Below are 17,975 nucleotides of genomic sequence, written 5' to 3'. Positions count from 1 at the left end.
TTGTAATTTGACCCTCCAAAAATAGATGTTTTATATAGCCTTTTCTATTTCTTTTCAATAACCTCCAGTGTTTTTACTTTTTAGTGTCAAGGGACTTCAGGGAATATCATTGAACTATTCATGCATATAACAACGCTGTCTCTGAATTCTCCTCAATGCTAGATTACATTCCCCTTGTTATAAGAAAACAAACACAATGAAGAAGAATTGGCATAAAGAGGAAGAGAATGGTGGGAATCTTGAATACGACAGTAGCGAAAACTAAGAACAGCAATGGCACATTTGGTGGAATGAACTAAACAGTAATGGATAGAGTTAAGGGAAAAAAAAAGGTCAAAATTTTGGCTGTCTCTCTTGTGCAATGCTACTGCGTTCTGTTTAACCGTCCTAAGAGTAATATAGTTTGTTACTTTGTTTCTCCTCACACCAAAATGGGATGGCCGCAGAGATATATCAAGACTACTGTATATATCTACCAATTATTGACATATAATGCCACTGTACTTCTTGGGTCTTGAAATGGAAGACAGATACACTTAAAAGACCAGCTAGTATCAAAAACTAAAGCAACATAAGACAGTCCCCACATCGATCCATTGTATCCATTGTGCATAACTTGTGCAGTTTACTGTAGATACCCCACAATCTTTTTGTCTATATATATTTTCCACAAGATGCACAGAATTAATATCTTCACTACAAAATCTTCAAGTGAGAGAGAGAAGGAACATGGAAGGTAAAGAAGTGATGGCAAGATTGAAGAAGGGTTTCTGGAAGCCGGAAGAGGATTTGATATTGAAGAAATATGTGGAGACTCATGGAGAAGGGAACTGGACTGCTGTTTCTAAGAAGTCGGGTATAATTCCACATACATGCTTCTGTCTTTGCATATTTATCAATCACCCCATTATTGTTTACAGTTTCTGTAAGACAACCTATTATTTCTTTTGTATTTTTCAGGTCTGCAAAGGGGACCTAAGAGCTGCAGGCTGAGATGGAAGAATTACTTGAGACCAAACATCAAGCGTGGTATGATGTCAGAAGACGAAAGGGACCTCATTATCAGAATGCACAAGCTTCTGGGAAACAGGTTAATACTCAGTAACCCAACAAAGAATTGGTTTTTTAAGTTTTGAAGTCAAACAGCAAAATGTTTCAAACCAACATGGACTAAAGATTTTAAATAAACCCAATATTGCTGAAACTGTGTAAAGTGACATTGAAGCTAGGGCAAATTTTGAACACGTGGTTCTTTTGTTCGTGTGTGTGTGAAGTTTGCTGGTTTTTAGAACATAATAAGTTTGCCACCCATTAAACAGAGATCTGTATTTAAGATTCGCTTGAACGCCATCTAAGCTTAGCCAAACTAACCTGAATTGGTAGAAAGCAGGCAGTCCTCACTTGGTTCCAGCCAGTTCACCTGTAAATCACTTTGGTTATGCATTGTTGCCTCAGTATAAATGCTTCCCGTGCACAGGTGGTCGCTGATTGCTGGTAGACTCCCCGGTCGTACGGACAATGAAGTGAAAAACTACTGGAATACCCATTTGAACAAGAGGGCATCTCGACGCCCAAATATGAACCTAGACTCTGAAAGCGACAAAAAGCACCAATTATCATCAGGTTTGCACATTGCAGAAGACGGAAATCTAGAGAAGAAAACCGCAGGTAGCTCTATAGAAGAGGAAGTCAACGTGGTTTCAGAATTTAGCGCTGAAAATCTGAAAAATATTGACTACGACATCAATTTTCCTTCAATTTTCACCAACCGTGCACCATTCTTCTATGAGGACGAGATATTCATGCCCATCCTAGATGATTTTGTTTTGTTCGAGGCATTTGGAACCAATGGAGGTGAAATCACGGGGGAAGGCTTCCAACCACTGCTTTAACGCTAGAGATATTCTCGTAGGAATAAATATCAGCAGAGCAGAGTTCAAGGTTTATGACGTTCCTGTGCAACTCAGCACCTATGCGACAGTTAAAAGAAAAAGAATGTTGTATCTCTGGATATTCATTGACTAGCTGCACTAGATATTTCCAATTTCTAAAATAAAGGATTAAATGCCTGGACCAGTGTTAACACTTTAGTAGAAGCATAAGACTTCAAATGCATTAACTATTCAACCAAAGAGAAACACCGGTCTCTTGGTCCATTTGCATCGCAAATGCATAATCAGAAGAATGTTAATAGCTCAAAATATGAAAGTATATCAGAACATTTCCTGATATGCAGTGCAAGTGCAGACATTCAAATGGAAAGCCATCGGTAAGAACACTAAACAAAAGCATACAGAAAAGACATTCCTTTGACCACATATCATGGAACTTGGAAGTGTCTCCCGAGATTGAAGATAAGGTAGAAGATTCCTTGTATAGCACACAATCTATTCAAATCAATGCGTACTTATTAAACATCAAAAAATCACTGAAAACTAATTATACGTTATTGCATGTCTCTTTATACATGTGCCATCTACAATACATCATCATCCAGTTGAGGATATGCCATGGGATCCTCGAGAGGCAATGAAGGTGGAGTTCCAGGAGGTATACAGGCAGCCCCGTTTTCACCAGCACATATACACAGTGCTTCTGCATCTCTGAGGATTGCGTCAAGGTCGATGTGACCACTCAGTTCGTTGATAAATTTTAAGAGAGTGTCAAAATCCATCTGCTCCCCCATTATCTTGCTGCGGTATCTCTTTAAGATAGCAACACATACGTAAAGGTGCAGATGCTCACTCAGATAATGTGTCCATAATACCTCCCACAAACGCATTGTTTTCTCATATTCAAATTCCCTGCGAAACATCAGGCAATCAGCTGCAGGACAAAATGAAGGATATATGAAATCATATTATTACTACACAGTTATGTGTTCTACAAATGCAGTATTCTGAAATGACATTTTAACTCTGTGATCTTTTATCATGCAGTTCAGTATGATATAAAGATCCTCCAAAGAGTGTTATTTTCTTGAAATTCATACAAACTTTGTAACTACTTATGGTCGCAATATTAATAAAGCAACGGAATGGTAGTGTTTGGACAACCAATCTAAACCATATTACGGGGCAGGGAAAATATTATGGTTAAACAATCCACATTATGTCAATGTAAAGATAACAATTTTGCAACACCAATAAATTGCACGCAGTAAATAAGAAACAGGGAGCTGTCTACTTGCCTTTTAAACTGTATAAGAATCCAGCGGAAACAGAAGAAATAATTCAAGCAATCATTCTGCATAAAATAGTTATGCAATGGAGTGTCTAACAACTCCACTAGCTGCATGATAAAAGTCAAATAAATGTTAGGTTTCTATTAAACTGAACATAATTTATTTCATTGCCAGAATTCACCAACGTAAAGAAGCTGGAAAAAGTCACCGGGATGTCATTTGGAGCAAAAAAAGAAAAAGACTACAGGGAAGGAACAATGCATATACACCTCATTTATGACGTTCCTGTGCAACTCAGCACCTATGCGACAGTTAAAAGAAAAAGAATGTTGTATCTCTGGATATTCATTGACTAGCTGCACTAGATATTTCCAATTTCTAAAATAAAGGATTAAATGCCTGGACCAGTGTTAACACTTTAGTAGAAGCATAAGACTTCAAATGCATTAACTATTCAACCAAAGAGAAACACCGGTCTCTTGGTCCATTTGCATCGCAAATGCATAATCAGAAGAATGTTAATAGCTCAAAATATGAAAGTATATCAGAACATTTCCTGGTATGCAGTGCAAGTGCAGACATTCAAATGGAAAGCCATCGGTAAGAACACTAAACCAAAAGCATACAGAAAAGACATTCCTTTGACCACATATCATGGAACTTGGAAGTGTCTCCCAAGATTGAAGATAAGGTAGAAGATTCCTTGTATAGCACACAATCTATTCAAATCAATGCGTACTTATTAAACATCAAAAAATCACTGAAAACTAATTATACGTTATTGCATGTCTCTTTATACATGTGCCATCTACAATACATCATCATCCAGTTGAGGATATGCCATGGGATCCTCGAGAGGCAATGAAGGTGGAGTTCCAGGAGGTATACAGGCAGCCCCGTTTTCACCAGCACATATACACAGTGCTTCTGCATCTCTGAGGATTGCGTCAAGGTCGATGTGACCACTCAGTTCGTTGATAAATTTTAAGAGAGTGTCAAAATCCATCTGCTCCCCCATTATCTTGCTGCGGTATCTCTTTAAGATAGCAACACATACGTAAAGGTGCAGATGCTCACTCAGATAATGTGTCCATAATACCTCCCACAAACGCATTGTTTTCTCATATTCAAATTCCCTGCGAAACATCAGGCAATCAGCTGCAGGACAAAATGAAGGATATATGAAATCATATTATTACTACACAGTTATGTGTTCTACAAATGCAGTATTCTGAAATGACATTTTAACTCTGTGATCTTTTATCATGCAGTTCAGTATGATATAAAGATCCTCCAAAGAGTGTTATTTTCTTGAAATTCATACAAACTTTGTAACTACTTATGGTCGCAATATTAATAAAGCAACGGAATGGTAGTGTTTGGACAACCAATCTAAACCATATTACGGGGCAGGGAAAATATTATGGTTAAACAATCCACATTATGTCAATGTAAAGATAACAATTTTGCAACACCAATAAATTGCACGCAGTAAATAAGAAACAGGGAGCTGTCTACTTGCCTTTTAAACTGTATAAGAATCCAGCGGAAACAGAAGAAATAATTCAAGCAATCATTCTGCATAAAATAGTTATGCAATGGAGTGTCTAACAACTCCACTAGCTGCATGATAAAAGTCAAATAAATGTTAGGTTTCTATTAAACTGAACATAATTTATTTCATTGCCAGAATTCACCAACGTAAAGAAGCTGGAAAAAGTCACCGGGATGTCATTTGGAGCAAAAAAAGAAAAAGACTACAGGGAAGGAACAATGCATATACACCTCAAAAATTGGTATGACAGTCATGATTATCAAACATATATGCTCTATTTAAAAAATGTAATGGTGTAAAAAAATAAAAATTCTTTATAGGGCTGCTAAAAAAGATGTCAAAAAGTAAATCTAGTAAATTTATTTTGTAGTTTGAGTGTACATAGTTAACTACCAAATTTTGCACAAATTCCTACTATTATCATTCTGTACTTTGCAAAATTTTTCACTATTCAGATAGATATGAAGCTCCTTTCATGGACTAGGACAAAATAAGTTTGATTGCAATAACTCCAAAAGGAAAGAATTTTGTGCTGTAACCACCACTTAATGTTCAGCCTGGCTGTCCTGTTAAGCAACCAAGATCAAGTTCAAGAAACAATTTCAACCATTAAAACTTCCAAGGTACACGCACCCTCAGAGGCCAGAGCCCTACCCCCACATACACGTGCCTCCACACATACACACACGCACACGCACCCGCACCCGCACCCGCACCCGCCCACCCACAGAGAGAGAGAAAAAACCTTTGACAATGCAAAAAGTTGAGAGTGCATCCCACTTTGGTCACGATTGAAATTGGGTCCAAGGCGTTCCATCAGGAAAACAAAGCACCAAAATGACTCTGATTCATCTCTCATGACAAATAATATTGGGGACAAAAGATCACTCATGCCCTACAAGTCAAGAAAAACAGTGTTTCATACAGTGGGAAACAGAGCTAACAACTGCATCAATAGAGAAAAGGCTCTCACAAGTGCCAATAATATGAGCAAGAAAATCAAGAAGAAGACAACTAGATCAGTTATGGTAGTAAATGCAACCTTATGAAATTTCTACGATCAGCTCATTTGTTTTAAACAAACAACATATATTATATCTATTAACACTATTTTGATAAATCCAATAATGGTAAGCTCATAAAGAATGAGAAGAAAGGATTTCTTTATTAAAAATATCATCTATTTTCCTCATATTATTTACCATATGAACCTACCATAAAGAATGTATTATATAATGTAGACACTGCCTTGTTTAAAAGTTTAAACTCCTTGCAGGTAAAGTAATATGCTAATTTCTGTATCAAGTTAAATTTCATGTTGGACCAGAAGTTTTAGGATTCACCATCCATTTACTGAGAAAATAGACCACAAAGACAGATACACATACATAAAAAATTATACGCTTTCACATCAATGATAAAATTCTGTTCACTAATTGACAATCAGCATCTCTTGATTGTCGGAGGATGTATTTATAACACCCACCCCGCCTCCAACCCCAAAACTGGTAGCATTCTTGCACATTTACCAGAAACACATTGACTATTTAATGGCAAGATTGTAACATAATAAAAGTTAACTACCTGACAGTACCCAAGATCAAAGTTGTAGAAGGAGTATGACAACAGTATATCACGTAAAAGATAGACATTAGGATTTTCATCCCCGTCATAGAATGAGAGCGACCTGTCAGTCCTCACCTTGAAAAAAAAAAAAATAATAATATTACATTGATAAGTAGGGTGTCCTGCATCTTGATAAATTTACGTATATGACCAAGAAATGTGCAACTGGAATGTACCACATCCTTCTCGATAAGGCATTTCCTCTCCCTGAATTTTGTAAATTTTTTTGCCTGCTCCGGTGAGATGCTCTGAATAAAATATTACAATTAATTTTTTAAGCTAAGTTTGCTAGCTCAAGAAACACAGTTCCTTTGAAATGCAACAAGCATAAGTCTCTATAGGTAAAAGGTATGAATAGAGTAAGCCCCTGTTTAGGCTCCATTTTATTTAACATGCATCTCTCTCTCTCCTTTCCCACCACATTCTTCAATAAAATAATATTACACTTGAACCCAAAATTTTTCCTTTTTTTTAACTATACATTCTTCAAAAAATCACCATTTCAAACTACATTTTCCCCCAAAAACTAGTTTTAATGGAACCACAAGGGCTAAATTCCATAGAGAGAAGCAAATGATTCCTCTTTGACGTCAGACATATTCCCTTACTTCTGTTATAGTGTCAAGTCATTTGGAGCATTCTTTCCATTGATTTCAATGATACTTTCTACATAAATTACACTCTCAGGTTCAGTTTTAGATACCAAAACTATCAATAAAAGATATATCGAGGTAGAATCTGATGTGAAGAGAATAATATGATGCCACGACAATTTGTCTCAAATAAGTCAGTCCTTTCCTCTATAGGAAAATCAATATTTTTCCTAAAAAGAATCTTTACTAATTAGAAAATATAGGCTTTTTCCTAGTTATCCAAGATGTGGTTTCCCATTTCCTGCTGACCCAACATGCAAAAGGTACGCCATCAGAGTGAGTGCACTTTCCTAATCTACTATAATGTAAAGGCTCTTTTTGAGACCTTTTTTTGATTGAACATACGACGAAGCAAAGGTTGGAAAGGTAATCAAGTAACATCTTGAAAATGTGCACCCTAGTCTTACCAAGCTGCTAACGTAGACTGAGCAGATATTGACCTATGTGATTTCTAAACTTCGGCTTGGTGCCTTCCTTTGGTTCGTGAATACCCTATAAGAATTAAGAACAGGGCTAATAGGGTTTCAGTCTACATTTAGAACAAGGTCAAAAGGCTTTCTCATTAGGGGCATACTCCAAAATTACAACATGGAGCAGCAACAAGACAGTGGAGGGAGACATTACAAGTCTACTGCAACAATAAGGTATGTGTAAGGAAATTGTCTGCATTTGGGATGAAAAATGACACAAGATAAAATTTTCTTAAAAAAAGAAAAGAAATAGAAAAGGTGAAAAAGGTGGGCCCCTGTAATCTTGAGCATTAACAATAATGAGATTTGAAATAATTCTCGAAACAAATGCATCTATATTTCAAGCATATACAAAATCAGTAACTAACCTGCCATTGCCTTTTTATGGTTTCATACTCTGACTTCCTTATGGACATGAGGTATTCCCTCTCTGCATATGTTGAACCATATTCATGGTATCCCATTAAGAATGTCCAAACCTGTAAATCATAATGATGAGACTCATAACAGACTCGGGACATAAAGAACATAACTGAATGAAATAAAGTGATAGCATGTTTCCAAAACAAAAAATCATCTTCAAATACTCAAACCTCCGCCCGCAAATTGTGCTCCACTCCTCCATAGAAGATCCTCTTTCTCAACGCCTTTGAATCCATCACTCGCCCTTCAGAATCCAAAAATGTAGTCCACTGCAAGTACACTATCAACTCAGAGATATAATATAACACGTACTTCTTGTGCAGTAAAAGGAAATCTACCCATGACACAAGTGAATGCATTGGTGCCGCAGTCATTCTATCGCACATCATTGATGCACAAGGCATATATAAGAAGATAAGCTAACCTTCAGCACTAAAAGTATGGCAATAAAACCAAAGTGGTCATATTAACCAAGAAAAAACAAAACAAGAAAGAAAAAAATTGACGGCTTAAAAGACAGAAACTAACTAGGAGGAAAAAGCATTGGAGGAATTGGACAAAACAAGTAGATCAAATTGTAGCCCTAAATTGATATCAAAACCATAGCTCCTGTCTCCTTCAAGTAGCACAACAAAAATAAAGAAAAAATAAAAAGGAATACCCTCTTAAATGTATTAATCAACAACAAAAAAGAAAACAGATTCACACGCTAACTTATGATTTTACCATCGTTAATCATCCCCAATTCATCTCTCGTCTACAAACTTTAGTTTCACAGACTTAGCTCCTTTCTATACCCCTAATTGCTAAAAAAAGAAAGAAAGAGAAAGAGGTGACCAAACAACATATGAACAGCATAGCTGATGGTTGATGTTTTATTCCCTCAAGTTGTATTTGAGATTGTCTTTGTAGCTCTAAAAGAAGTATCCTAGCAATTAGAATGGATTTTCTTTATCAACATGATGCCTTAAATACTCCAATGGTTCCAAAAGGACGGAAGTTCAAGGCATCTGAGTCTCTACATATGAGCTCTGCGGTTTGAACACTCAACACCAAGGTGGAAGTTGAAACCCCATTTTTGTCTATTGTTGTCATCAGGTCTTTGATTTGTGAGTTTGTCATTTAAGATTCTTATAACACTTAATAATTGTCTATTTTGCCGATATAATAACATTTGTCACCGACATAAAACTTTTTAAAAGGGGGATTTTACACGAGCATCTACTAACATTGTTATTCAGATACATATAAATCTTCTGGCATGATAGTCATATAATGGGGCAAAAAATGCTACGATCTCAAAAACATAAACATAGCATATTAGATGCTTACAAAGAATACTTAAAGATGGTATTTACCTCTTCACGTCTCAAGGGTGGTTGGCGTGGTTTTCCCCATACTAGTGATAATCTATCAAACTGCCAAAAGAAGATGAAATTATAAAATGCAAATATCATAATTTGAGAACTAAATTCATGAAACACGAGTCAGCCAAAATAAAAAGGAGTTCTAATTGATAATAAAATTTCACTGTGCGTATTTAAGAAAGGGAAAAAAGAAAAAGAAAAAGAAAAAGAGTTTGATAACATTGAAGCAATGCATGTAGAACTTCAAATCATGAATATAATTGGAATTATGAATGATAATAAATCAACACCACCATATAATATATTGGATTTCTCAAAAGTTCATTGACCTCACATTTGCTTGTAGTTTGAAGTGAATAATATTAAGAAATTTTATAGGCCATAAAGGTTGTCCAACTTTGTAGAATATGTAGATGAGCTAGAAAGATGGGGTATGACCAAGTGAAGAATTACTTAGTAGCCCAAATAAAAATAGAGGTAATTCCATCATAACATTATTCAACCATTTTGAGTAGGAGAATCAATATTCTGGTGCCCACTTAGAATGTTAGTCTCTCACGGAATGGGAAGATAATCAATCTACCTCAGCATTGTAGTTTAAACACTTCTTATTAACTGTTGTTTAGTTCTAAGCTTATATCGCTACCAGCTACAGGTAATTGGAGCTTTTTACATTTAGAGTTGAGAATTCAAGTTGGTTTAAGAAGCATAATATTCCGTAGTCTTTCAACTTCCTCTTTCCTTCTCAAAGTATTATTTGAAAATCTTGAGTAACTAACGATTCTGAGGAACCTGGGTTCACAGTTTTTAATAACAGAGTGAGCATTTTTATAGGATTCATACGTTTAACATCAGAAATCTGTGCAATAGCAATCCAAAACTAACAAGATTGAATTATTAATTTTTTTATGTTCCCAAAGCAAACTGATTATCTGATTTTCAGGAGACAGTCTAAGATGACATGGTAACTATGCCTAGATTTCTTCATAGCAATTTCCAAGCTCGGATAAAGGAAGAGGATTGTGACAGTTTGACAGTCATATCAATAACATGAATTATTTGGAACATTTTGTTGGGGGCTTACCCACTAATGACACAATGCATCAGAGCTTAGGTTTAATGAGAAGTAATAGGAAGAGTTAGGGTGCCCATATATAATGATGATGATGATGATGATGATGATGATGATAATAATATTATTATTATTATTGGAGCCAGGATGTGTAGAAAAATAAACATGGGTTCCCTCAGTAATGGAGGTGGTGATGCTTCATGTGGTTATTGAAAAACAAAAAATGAATAGAAGATCTGAGTACAAGGAGCTTTCAAAGATAAGATTTATGAAGCAATTAACTTCAGGTGGCCAACATTGATTTGAGATTTCCCATAAAAGGGAATAGATAAGACAAATTCAGATCAGGTGTGCTATATTGGGCATGGATGTCAAAGTAGACTAACTTAAAATTCCTGGCATGAAATGAAATTTCTGACAAATTTCCAATGAATAAGATGGATAATGTGTTTTTTTTTTTTATTAAAGTGGGAACAAATGGAGATTCTCAGTAAAACAACAAGGCTTCTTATATACCTCCTCACAATTCATAAGCCAAAAAAATTAAATAGGCTTTATTTTGTGTCCATTTACTTTTCCCTAGGTCACTTGGAAACAACCAGGTAAATAACACTCCATCAAGGTCAGGTTTCCAGAAAATTTTGAACGAGAAGGAGAGAGAGGATAGAGCCTGTTTGGGGGCTTATAAGCTTACTTATTCCACATACATTATCTCACTCCTCATAAGTTAAATAAGTTTTTAAGCCTGTCTAAATATACTCAATATGTTACCTCCAGGGGGTCGGAGGGGGGATCTGAGGTTTCAGAAACATCCTCTGGAACTTTTTGAGAATCATTAGACATGATAACACTCTGGTGATCATGGGTAGACTGATTGTGCTTCTTTCTTTCATTAGGAGTAAAGGCATCAATATGACTTTCACGGAAGAGCTGGGAAGTTGTTTCACGAGCAAATCTGGTGACAAGAGAGAATTTCTCCAGCACTTGAATTGAAATATCCCGAGCAGGATCATTATGTTTTTGCCTCTGCCTGCCATTTTGCTGAAACCTAATAGAGCTTTGATCAGAAGCACCGTTTTCTGGATCACCACCAGAGGCGGATTCAGTAGAAAGAGTTGGAGAGGGACCATTTGCAACAGAAACAGCCCTGGAAATCTCCAATGAAGATAGAGTTCTCTGTACAAAGCAATTGTAAACATTACAGGAAAGAAAAGCAGTTATTCACAATAGACAACCTTATTCCTTAGGCCAGCGTAAAAACCAAAAAATGACTAAATATAATGCTCACCTGGAGAGGATCTTGAAAATCGTTCACAAGAAACACGTTAGCATCTTCAGCTGACCTGGTTACATAAAATCTAGTGAGAAAGTGAAACTAGTAACAATCATTGCAACTGAAAATAACTGTTTCCACCTATTGTGGTTACCTTAGCAGCATCGCTACTTTACTTTTCTTTCCCAAATGAAATTGGAAACAGTTGCAATGGTTATATGGGGGAACGATTAAGACAAAAGTTACATCGAAGTCTCCACCAGCCAATAGTTCCAATTAAAAATTTTCCCACAAAAGTGATTTGAAAGAAGTCCAAGAACCTTAACAAACAACTAGTGGTTATTTGGGAAAGCTTAAACAGTTGCTTAAAAAATGAGGTCAAAGTCAACTATTAATATTAACCCACATTTCATTGGACCCACACTTTTATCAATTTTTCAACATGTTTCATCAACTTCTATCAAAATCAACTAAAACTTTTAGCAAAAACTTTGAAAAACAACCCCAATATTTTCTATCAATTACAATCCTTTCTAATGTTTCTTGGAATGTCCACCTCCAATAATTACGTAAACGACCTGCTTTAAACTGCATATATTTCCATCCAAAGGCAGGCTTAATCCTGTTAGGCCAAAGCCTTGTAACGACATATTGTCTATGACATTTTCCCCCTTCCTCTGTTTCACTTGTAATTATATCATCCATTTCTACATTTCAGAATCAACTTGATACTATTCAATCATATTCAGCATCACCTTTTCCCTTTTATATTTAAGGGATCTTTAGTTTATCCTACATTTTTAAAAATCAATTTTACCAATAATCAGAAAGTAATTAATTATCTTTAATAACTTGGCATCAGAAACAAGCTCATTAACAAATATCTGATTCATAATATTCAAATTTTATGTTTACGGCTTCAATAATGATGAAGAGACAAATAGTAATGTCTTTAGATTAGAGGGGGGAGAAGGGAACAACATACATTTCTCTTTTCCATTTCAGGACTTCTCAGAAAACTTTTGAATAGTAGGAGCTAGTGTGCAAAGAAGGTTCCATGTAATATTAACGTTCCAAGGAAAGTAAAGTAAGACTTTGGTATTTTCCTTAAAATTTAACTTAAAGCACAAGTAATTGACTATCAAAATCAGCATCTGATGCATTCAACCAAGCATTCCATTACTGATTGCTTACTAAATTAATGGATGCAGTATTTGTCATGAGTGAATTGGATCTTCCAATAGAATTAGGGGATGTCCTGAATTGAGATTTCAACAATTTAGGTCTATATAAATACGTGTGTCCCCCAACTGAGATTTTAATGGATTTTAATTGTTGTCAACTCAGATTTATTAAAATCTAGGAGTCCCCTACAACTCATCGATTTATAGGACTTCATTAATAAGGGATTCTAAGATATTTGAATGGATTTCAAACTTTAAATACACATGACAAACTTTTTAGAAATTTCACCATTTTTAATGAGATTCTTATGGGTTTTATTGAATTCCATTCGAATTCATGAGAATTCGTAATCTTTCAAAACCAATTAAAACCCCAGTTGTGAAAACCCCCTTAATGAAGGACCAAGTGAACGACGAAATTGCCTTCATGCAGTCAACCCCAAAATTTATTGGGAATAATACTTCTCTTTTCTTTTTTTCTTTTTTGGAGGACTACTTAGAGCATTCTACTTGTAAAGAATTTGTATATACATCTCACAATAGTTTATTTTCCTATAGATTCCAGTTTTAGGTGCATACAAATAAATAAATAAATAAAAAGTTATACTGGTGAAGAAGAATTGCAGAGTAGCAAAAAATACCTCACAAGCAAAACGTGTTGCTTAATAGTTCCAAGAAATTCTTTAACTCCACCATTGTAAAAGTAAAGAGGAGGAAATGCTAGTCCTACAAGCGGCAGAGTAATTGACTAAAGGTGAGTGGAAATTGAAGTTAAGTGGAAAGGAAACAACCTAGGAAAATAAAGATCAGCATTAGAAACAGCAAATAAAAGTGCCTGTTACTGGTAACAGCCAAAGGCACTAAATTTATGCCTAGAGAACCAATAGATATATCTGCACCTTTGGTTGAAAAGATAGATATGTACCCACCTGTGTTTGCATATGAATCATAAAATTTAAACAATATAAATTCCGAAAGTACAGTCTCGGGTAAACCTTCTTCCTGAACGAAAATAAATGAGGCAAACAATACTCTGAACAAAATTTTATCAAAAGCATCCCTCCTTATATTCAATGTCTGCAATTATAGGGTACTGGCTTTTATGAAAGAGTTTCAGGGGGAACTTCTGCATAAACTTCCGAAATTGCCCATCATAGACGATCCACATGCACTATACACGAGGGCCGAGGCCATAGGATTAGATCTCTTTAATTTGGGGTAATTTTAGAAAAAAGAAAATTAGTATTAGGTAAGTGGACATCTATATGAGAAGTCCCAAAATAACAAGGCGGCTGGACAATTTCAGATGGAAGGAGCATAATAACATTAAAAATGAAAAATTTCTCACTAAAAAGAAATGCTCAGAAATAAACATTTAAAATTGTAAAATTGTGTATGTTTGCTAATCTTAAGTTTATTAACCTCTGTATTTTTACTAATAATGGGGTGAAATATCAGTTGACCTAAAATGTTAAGGAGGAAAAAATGTATGTATCTTACGGTGCATTTGATTGCCAATATTTTAAATGGAAATGTATTTTTTCCACGTAAATTCCTACTTTTGTGCTGTTTGACTTGACATTTTTCCATGGAAAATATTTTCCTACTTTTGTCACATGACTATATTTTCCTCAAAATCAAGAAAAATATTTTCTTTAGGAGAGCAAGATTTTATTTTTCAGGAAATTCACTATCTCTTTCTCTCTCTCATCTACCCATTAATAAAAATCGGACAAGTATGATATTTTTTAGGTTGAAAATTAAATCAATTAAACACATTTAATTGACAATTTTCATCCAATAAGTTCTAGGCAATTGAATTATATAGATTTATTTTCTTTTTATGCAAATTTCATGCTTGCAATCAAACGCACCCTTAGTTGTTTTATATTTTAAAATATGGCTAAGAGTCTGAATTAAATATGGAAAAATTAATTTAGATTGAAAGCTAAGGAGTGGTACTGATAATTTAGGATGAGTCCAACCTCCACTAAATACATTGCATGTGAGCATACAAGAGGACATAGTAAAGATCAAAGGAATAGCATGACAAAATAATTAGAAAAAATCAGGATTTTAGAAAGATAAACATGAATTCCATAGATTCATGAAACAGCTAACAAATCACAATGCTCGGATTAGGATAAGCGATGTCCATGTGAAATGCCAAGTAAAGCAAATTCAAGGGCCTAATTTCACATTTGACATGTTTCCAGGAGTGACCCATTTGGAAACTTAGAAAAACTTGGACTTCTATCCTGGTCTCAATCACAAACTTTTCTGGTTCGACTGAAGATTATTTGTTATTGTCATGTTTTAATACATAGTACTTGATGCAACACCTCTTTGTGTGTGTATCTTGATCAAGGTAATATTTGGAATATTCAGAATGGCTTCATTAGCAGCAAATTCCATTTGACAATCTTAATTACATTTTGCCCTGATGTTGAATATTATTAGGATCTATAAATGAGTTTTTGTTGGGAAATTTGTGTATTTCAGAATCACAATCACATCCTAGTTAGGAGACCTTTCTGTACATGTACTTTCAAAAGATACTAGAGGCAGCAGTGGATTATCAAGACCAGAAAAACAGGATAGTAGTTATTTAGAGTTGTAGTCTGATTTTATTTCTTGTTTAGATTAGAACTTTCTATACTTTTTTTTTTTTTACTTTCTTATTCTCTTATGTTTTAATTACTAATATTCCTTAAGCTATTAGGATTATGTGATTATTTTGCCTATATAAACAAAGGATTTGTAATTTTTCAATGACCAATTCATTATAACAAAATTATTCTCTACAAATTTTCAAGTTGGTTCAACTTTATTCTTGTTATAAGAATTCAAATTCCACTTTGACACCAAATTAGTAGTATTAGAACAAGGTTTTGCACTAGACTGATGGCCACATATGGTGATAGCATCCTTTCGACAATATTAGGAGGATTACAATATTACCAACCTCAGTCTAGAATTTTGAACTAATATGGATAGGTTTTAAAAACGTTGTTGACAAAAAATTGCACAATTTGACAGCTATAAATATTAGTTGCTTCATGAAGCCCATAACGCAACAACGATGGCTAGAGCTTTTCCTCAAATCCAAGCTACATTCAAATTCTCACAACGTGATGCAGAAACTTTAAAGATTTCTCGTTATTAATTAATTTTCTCTTCTTCAACCAAAAATAGAATAAGAGTTATTTATAGTTGTAGTATCTTGCATAGATTAGGATATTTTTAAGTTTTAATTACTTATCTTCCTAAAGATTTTATGATTAAAAGATTATTTTGTCTATTTGCAATATTTTCAATGACAAATTCATTTTAATAAAATTATTCTCTACAAAGTTTGAGTTTGTTCAACTTTATTCTTGTTTCAAGATTTTCAATTCCAATGCAGCTTCTGCACCAAGACCTCTTCCTCTTTTGTTCAAGTTTAGAACCAAGCCATTCTTCTTGTTTCGGCTAGAAAAAAACATTTCCCGTGTAAAACTATAGTGATGGAGCACGTATCATCAACCTCTAGGAAGATACTAGTGATCAAAAAGAAGGAAATGTATTAATATAGAACATAAGAGAAATCACCAGTAGATGATAAGCATACCTGATGACAAAACCACAATAACATATTGCCACCCTAGAGTTGGAGTGTGTCTACGTATTGATCGAATTTCAGAAAACGGAACTGCTCTAATAGTGTAAAGGTTCTTATCTGCGCCAAGATATATTTGAAAAACGTAAGCAATGCACATAGTTATGAAAAACTAATACATTTGTATGTATTGTATATTTTATGTATCAGATAAGAGAGATTACAGTAAGTGAAACTCAAGCCTAACCTTTCTCAGACAACCTCGCATTTGAACTTTGCCCTTTGTATGGAATCCAAGTCTACAATAACATGGAGGATATCACTCCAAAAACCAATTCACAATTCACAATAGACTAGTTATCTACTTACGCTAAAAATTGCACTTTAATACCCTGTGTAGTTTTTCATTATCACATATAACCTCCTCATAGCTGCTATTAAACACCTCATCTCATCTCATTGAAGTAAAAAGTGATCTTGACAATTATCGTCAAATCAAGCAGTAAAATTCAATAAACTAGCTGGTCTAAAGGAGAAACTTAATTTCTATCAGATTAAGCTGACATATAACACATCCAAAATGTTTGAGAAGTTAAAGAAAAATTACAGTTTACAAGGAATTAATTGTTTTGTCTTCAAATCTATAACATAGAAATAATATTTTTATTGCAAAAAGAAGAGAATAAACCATTCAATCTATCAGTCTATCATCAGAAGCCCTGAAACTTTCAGGCAAATATTTCATTTTTTTCCTAACCATAAAGTTTTCTAATTCTATGAATCTCACACCAACTACAATAGAATTCAACTTGAAATATTGACTTGCAGCATCCTCTAATTTTCAATAAAATAGGTGATACTGATGAATCGGTACCATTAAAAGAGAACTTCCTTGTTTAATCAACTTCAATCGGCCGCTGATTCTCTCGGACGCATATTGAGTTGGATGAATTGTCACGTTATCTTTCAAATACACGATTTCCGCACCCTCTGGTTCGCTACATGAGCTCTTTTTGCTACTGTCGCCCCGATATATGCTCTCTGAACCCTAACAATATCACGCCAGTAATATCGTATTAACAAAAACATTAATTTCACATCAATGCGGCGCCGCAATCAAAAGCAGTACGAGAATAAAACGCCTATTATTCATAATTAACCATTGAACATGTGTGATAAGTAAAAATCCAAGTAATCTGGCGTTAGATCGAATACTTGTTGAATCGACGCAGCGTAATCGGCATCATCCGACAGATCGTGGAGCTCTGCTTCATGCATCGGCGCTGTTGGCGTGTTCTATGTGTGTATATCTATCTATGTTGGGTGTGTGAGAGAGAGAAATTTTCCTTCGCCACTAAGGAGAGGTGGGGTGGGGACTAGAAAAACTGAGAGAGAAAATGTTATAAGTGGAGTGGGGTCCAGATGATGTGGAGGATTAAAGACGGTTTTCGAGTTTTTAACTTTTAACGCGATTACGAGAAATTAGGATCTAAAATGTTAATTCATAGTTAAACAATGGCTTGTTGGCTCGGGCCCGCTACCTATTTGATATGTTGCAGAAAACCTCCCA

General features: G+C 34.8%; 3 protein-coding genes across 3 annotated transcripts; 1 reads left to right on the top strand and 2 right to left on the bottom strand.

The window, feature by feature from the left end:
* Positions 1-16: 16 nt before the first annotated feature.
* On the top strand, positions 17-2,257 carry LOC111390692 (transcription factor MYB82-like). Its single transcript, XM_023015766.1, has 3 exons — positions 17-856; positions 961-1,090; positions 1,478-2,257. The coding sequence occupies exons 1-3, from the start codon at positions 730-732 to the stop codon at positions 1,890-1,892; spliced, it is 672 nt and encodes a 223-aa protein (XP_022871534.1). The 5' UTR covers positions 17-729; the 3' UTR covers positions 1,893-2,257.
* Positions 2,258-2,348: 91 nt separating this feature from the next.
* Positions 2,349-5,429, bottom strand: LOC111390693 (TBC1 domain family member 15-like). The gene is made up of 3 exons (XM_023015767.1): positions 4,970-5,429; positions 3,191-3,453; positions 2,349-2,804 (listed from the first exon to the last, which is right to left on the bottom strand). Exons 2-3 carry the CDS (start codon positions 3,295-3,297, stop codon positions 2,477-2,479), a joined length of 435 nt encoding a protein of 144 aa, XP_022871535.1. The 5' UTR covers positions 3,298-3,453; positions 4,970-5,429; the 3' UTR covers positions 2,349-2,476.
* LOC111390691 (TBC1 domain family member 15-like) lies at positions 3,808-17,784 on the bottom strand. Its single transcript, XM_023015765.1, has 15 exons — positions 17,621-17,784; positions 17,280-17,453; positions 16,653-16,704; positions 16,418-16,525; positions 13,449-13,533; positions 11,639-11,693; positions 11,122-11,526; positions 9,270-9,329; positions 8,082-8,180; positions 7,857-7,967; positions 6,542-6,613; positions 6,324-6,440; positions 5,485-5,634; positions 4,707-4,807; positions 3,808-4,320 (listed from the first exon to the last, which is right to left on the bottom strand). Exons 1-15 carry the CDS (start codon positions 17,681-17,683, stop codon positions 3,993-3,995), a joined length of 1,980 nt encoding a protein of 659 aa, XP_022871533.1. The 5' UTR covers positions 17,684-17,784; the 3' UTR covers positions 3,808-3,992.
* Positions 17,785-17,975: the final 191 nt, after the last annotated feature.

Source organism: Olea europaea, unplaced genomic scaffold (assembly GCF_002742605.1).
Source record: "Olea europaea var. sylvestris unplaced genomic scaffold, O_europaea_v1 scaffold707, whole genome shotgun sequence".
NCBI lineage: Eukaryota > Viridiplantae > Streptophyta > Magnoliopsida > Lamiales > Oleaceae > Olea > Olea europaea.
Note: the sequence above shows the minus strand (reverse complement) of the source record. Positions and strands in the feature narration are given on the sequence as shown.